At 42.1% G+C, this 5,638-nt stretch overlaps 1 protein-coding gene across 1 annotated transcript in view; it reads left to right on the forward strand.

Annotated features, from left to right (window-relative positions):
• ENOSF1 (enolase superfamily member 1) overlaps positions 1–2,834 on the forward strand; it is a 14,343-nt gene extending 11,509 nt beyond the window's left edge. Inside the window, 3 exon segments of the mRNA XM_009583551.1 lie at positions 2,264–2,419; positions 2,615–2,690; positions 2,759–2,834. Of these exon segments, the coding sequence (XP_009581846.1) occupies positions 2,264–2,419; positions 2,615–2,690; positions 2,759–2,834 (308 nt within the window).
• The last annotated feature ends 2,804 nt before the right edge of the window (positions 2,835–5,638 follow it).

Below are 5,638 nucleotides of genomic sequence, written 5' to 3' on the forward strand. Positions count from 1 at the left end.
AGCCTTGGCAGCATGATGAGGAGGGGGGGCACAGGAGGGAAGAGCCGGAAGAACCCCTGTGAGGGGTTCACTCAGAAGCTTGGGTTTAGGCAGAGGCTGGTGCTGTGGGAGGGTCAGAACCCAGAGCCAGGCCAGGTTTGCAGGGGAAGGCCTTGCACCTGGCTCTGCGGTGCTGGCTTAGGGCTCGAGACAGCCTGAGGTAACTGGCAGGGTGCCACAGGGGCCAGCTGCTGCCAGGGGACGGGGAGCTGCAGGGTGTCCCCATGAGGGCAGCAGGACAGAGGCCTGCCAGCCAGGCCCGTCCCACCTCCAGTCAGGAGCAGGGTCGGTGGGGGACAGTGAGGCAGCCCCAGCCCCAAGCACTGGGCACCTCCCTGGGGACAAGGACGGGGATGGGCTGAGGTGAGGCCAGGACAGCAGCCTGTGAGTGGGGTTCAGGATCAGGCCTGGTGAGGGGAACCAAGGTCAGACACAGCCCAGGGCCACGAGGCCAGGCCGGGATGTTGACCCGTGGCCAGACATGTCCACAGCGGTACCACAGCTGGAAACAGGTACACCTGCAACGCAGCCCAGGCAGAAACTAAGGCCCGTGGGCAGACAGGTGGGCCCCAGGTGAGACTGGTCAGGGTGAGGCCTGTCAGTGCCCTCAGTCCCTGTCAGGCCTTAGGAGGAATTTGGCTGGTATATATGCAGCTATTTTATAAGGTTGAAACCTTTCCTTTCTCCTAAGGAAACTCATTGCTAGCATTAGTAGTAAGTCACTGCCATCAGCTGTTTTTAAATACTTTGCACATGAAATATTTTAAATGAGTCCAAAGACCAGAACTAATTCCCGGATATATCATAAGTAGCGAGATGTCAATAGACAGGCTGGTACCTTTTAGAATACCAGTCTCCAACCTAAAGTAAATTATTTTTTATTGCACACACCTTTTTGCCAAGTCTTGACACCAAATCTACAGAGCGAAACAATGTTTGAGATTAACAAACTCTCAGTTCTCTGCAGCAACTGGAGACAACAGTGACTGCATTAGCACAGTTTCTCTGCTCCCAGCTTCTCATGCCAAGCCTTGCTATCAACATATTTCATTGTGCTTCTTGCTCTCAGCTGTTGTCTACCACTAGATAGGAGGCTTAATTTGGGGAGGAGGGTGTTTTGTAATGAACATCTATTAGGATGGGTTTGAATTACCCATTAGTATAGCTTTGCTTTACAAAGTAAAGTCCAGTCCTGAATACTGGCTTTGCTTGATGGTTTGTATAACCTTCTTCTTTTCACCATAACATCTGAGAACCACATAAGCATTTAATGTATTTATCCACAGAATTCCCCTGTGAATAAGGGGAGTACTATTATCTGTACTACAAACACGGGAAATTAATGTGAGGCCTGAAATGACTGAACAACTTTTAGCCAAGCTCCAGACAGGAAATCTGTAGCACAGCTAGAAATTGAATCCTGATTCTTATCCAAGGGTATCTTGTCTACAAGGCCATCTCCCAGCTGTCTGGACTGGTATCCAGAAGAAGGAATATTCACTTTAGCTGTCTCAAAGTGGGAATAGCTGCTCATTCACATAGGCAAGCACATCCCAAAGCTGTGGAGTCCTGAGCATGCTGAAGTGGGGCTAAGGCAGTCCAGCCCCCCCCAAGTCCCTGCCTGGGGACACGGTTGGGTGACCAGAGGGGGGTGAGTTGGCTCCTAAAGGAGCCTAAATCCTGACAAGATTTTGAGGCAGTCTGTAAGGCAATTATCCGGCAGAGCTGCCCAATCAGTTCGTGCCAGCATCACATAATGGTTTCACTACAAACTTGGCCGCCTTTGCGTAGGTTAAGCCCCTGTCCTTGCCCTGGAATGGAAAAGCCATTTTCACTTGGCATTTTCACTTCACTTTCGCTTATGTGGTTCAACATCCAGATAAGAGGCAGTAAATTCCAAACTCATTCCAGTACGACTATGCCCTTTGGCACACAGTGATTTTTTTTCAGTGTACCTCAGTTCATTTTTTTTTTTCAGTGTACCTCAGTGCTCTTAACACTACAAGTAGAATCTGATTATTTTTAATATTGGCAACATCTTTGAAGTTCACTTCATCCAAATTCTCATGTGATCTCTCATTTAAATGGAGTAATTAAAATAATTTGGATTTATTGAGACACACAGGAGGGATGCTATACAAATGTTTTGATAGGAGTTGCCAGCAGCTCTTGTAATATATTAATTTGGGAGACTTCAGGTCTTAACTTTTTTTTTTTCCTTTACACTGCCACAATAGAGTGATATTTAAACAGCGTCTACAAGCTAAGGCCTTGAGTTATCTCCAAATTGACAGCTGCAGGCTGGGAAGTGTGAATGAAAAATTGTCTGCATTGCTGATGGCCAAAAAGTTCCCGAGTAAGGCTCTGCAAAATGCAGCAGAAATGAGAAAATCTTTCTCTCCTCACCCTCCAAGCTAGTTTGATTAGTTTCTTCAGCTGTCATGCTTGTGATTTCTGAGCATAATCTTGCATGCATTGCTGTAATTTTCTTTGGTTTCTTTGTCATGCTATAGGGCTGCACCAAAGAGCTTTCAACATCTTGGTATTGGGCACTGTCTTTCTCTGGTATGCACTTGGGGGGGTCTCTGTGAATTAGTCCAGCACTTGATAATATTTTATTATATCCCAGTATCTGGAAGCCTTGAAAGCAGGTTAGTTACACAAAATACTTCAGGAGCAATTGACTATGGTGATTTTTCTTTTTTTTTTCTCAAAAAAGATGTTGCTACATGGTGGTCCCAGCATGCATTTGTCTTGTTAGTGAGCTACAAAGGGAAGTTAGAAGTGTGGATTAAACTTCAAGCAGGTGAAAGTGAGCAGTTTGTGGTTTTGATAAAGGTACTTGAAACCTGGGCTGTATTCTGTCTTGAGACACTTCACAGATCCCAGTCACTATGATAGCAAACTCACCAAGTCAGACAAATTAACGGACTATTGATTTTGATGGATGATGAGGTAGATGTTTGTCTCAAAATTCAGGAACAGTTCCTTCTTTTCTGACCCCTCATCTATCGTGACCAGATAACTAATATTTTTCTGGTATTGCAGTAAGGCCAATTTTGCAACGTATCCTAATATGTCAGAAATAACGTAGGTTACAAAAGCTTGTCTAAGAAGGTAGGACATAGAGGGAGTTGGTATTTGAGCAAAGTGGTAAGAAATTTCTTTGCTATCTCCAAGTTGATTGAATTGCCCTTGGAAAGTGGGGAAATGATAAAAGGATGCATTCGGAGGAGGAATGACAGAAGAGGGGAAACTCCTCAAGGCCAAATTGTGAGGCAGAATGAGTGTAGCAGTCGGCAGGGCAAATGGGAAGGACTCAGAAATGCTATGGATATGCAGAGCTGGTAAGGAACTGACTTCTAATGCCACCTGTACAGCTCTTTAAGTCATCAGCTGGGGAGTGCGAGGCACAGGGAGCTGCTGGGACAGCTTATTCGTCAGGAAGTAAGTCCAGGAACGCTCCCTTCTCTCAGTAGGCCTAAGGGTTCCTTTCATAGCTTCCCAAAAGGATCTAACAACATCCCATGTTTTGCCTAAAATACTGCTCTGAATATAGCCTGCAGTCATACTAGTCATCTTTGCAGCAGTGAACAGTCTTCATATTCTGCAAATCAAAATTCCTTGAGTACCTCCTGTTTAAGTCTATATATTCAAATTCTTTGAATAGTCATATTTTTTGCTTGAGATCACAGAAGTCTCATACCTATTAATTTAAAATATGTGTATTTTCACTTTTATTCACATTAAAGTCTGCTGTGTAAAGTCTGCTTTTTACATCTTTCTGATCTTTTGAGCAGCATAAACCTTCTTGGACTTCAAGGTACAAGCTTCATTTCAACAACTGCTATTGGTAGTAAATTGTGCTGATTAAGGGGAACAGTGAAGTTGTAGTCAATTCCTATACTGAAAAGCAGTAGTTCTTCCAGAGCTATATATATTGGTCTGTTTAAACACACTATGTATGTCCATACACCTATGTGAGAATAGACCGTTTGCCATGTTTCATAAAGGTAATACTTAAAAGGGTTTTTAAAATTTTCCTTCTGATTGGACTAACTCCTTTATAATTTATGAAAGGAGGTAAATGGTTCCCATTCAAAATTCTTCTCTTGGCTAGGTATTCCTGTCCTGGTTAACTTCACTGAGACTGCTGATTCCCACTAATCAAGCCCTGAGGCCAACATTTTGTTTCACGTCCTCTCTGGCTACACTTGCTAAAATGCCCTGCAGATTCCACCTTATCTGACGTGTTACATAAAGTGGTTTCCAGCAAAAGGAACTTAACTTGCTAAGTGTAGGCAGAATTGTTCAACGCAACCTAAACTGTTTTCTTGTACTTTAGAGGACTGTATATACACTCAAGAACCTTTAACTTATAGAAGTATGCACATGGTAAGAAGTTGCTGACAGCCTGCAGCTGGGAGGTATCATTAATGCAGATGACACCTGGAATATCCGACCTAGGTGACTTTAAAATGTAAGATTAGTAGAGCAGAGATTAAATTTATTGGAAGGAGCATGTGACATGGCTTTCAGGTCTAGTAACAAGAATACTGCTACCATCTGTGAGTTCCATAATTTGAAAGAAGGCAGGAACCAAGTGTGTTTAACTACAGGTTGGCTACTGAGTGTCCACTTAATGCAGCCTCAGAAAAACATAGGTTTGATCCTTCCGTGAACCGTTTCCCATACAATCTCAGCTGAAATAGCATGTAGTCTGATCATCTCTGTTCAAGAAAGATGGACTACAGTAGATACTGAGGAGAACCTTTGTAATAAGCAGTGGCCTATTTACATTTGATGTACTTGGAAAAGGTAATGATATCCTTTTTCTGCAATTTTGTTGTGCTGGGCTAAATGTCAGGAAAAGAGAACAACTTATTTTTTGAGCACATGACATGGCACTACAAAACATTTAGTTTGAAGGTCAGTGTTCAGTATAATGAAGATTAGTATAATGAGATTTGCAAATAATATTGATGCAAAATACACTTTTGAAAGTTATGATCAGTTTGGCTTAATAAAGATGCAACGCTCTTCTTACGCAAGCCCCTGAATTAATGGAATCAAAGCACACTGCTTATTAAATTCTTAGAATTATCTCAAATTGTACAATTTTACAATGATACTTCCCAGTTTACTGACTTTAAAAATTAATAAAAACATTACTATGCATTTCTCCATGTGTTCAAATATGTATTGAATATGCTATGTCTGGATATTAACCATAGATCTAGTCATAATTGAATTCCTGAAGATAAATTTTCTTAGGACTAAAGTTACTGCAGAAGTTGCATGGGTAAGGAGAGATGAAAGCCGAATTCTGCTAAGATTTAATTAATAAGCTCCAATCCTACAAATACTACTCTCTCTAACTTTTACTGCTCCAGGCTGCAAAATTAGTCCATATGTTTGTGGGATCTGGTTTTAAATGATGACAGATTATTACTAATACCATCTGGTAACCTCTGTTTAACTACAGCTCTGTTTGATTTATATCAAATTCATCATTCATGTAGGATTGGGAAATAAAAAAAAAAGATGCTGATACAGAGTTGTTATGCAGAGATTGCATTTCAGACAAGGCTCCATTAAG

Source organism: Fulmarus glacialis, unplaced genomic scaffold (assembly GCF_000690835.1).
Source record: "Fulmarus glacialis isolate BGI_N327 unplaced genomic scaffold, ASM69083v1 scaffold1688, whole genome shotgun sequence".
In the NCBI taxonomy this organism is placed as follows: domain Eukaryota; kingdom Metazoa; phylum Chordata; class Aves; order Procellariiformes; family Procellariidae; genus Fulmarus; species Fulmarus glacialis.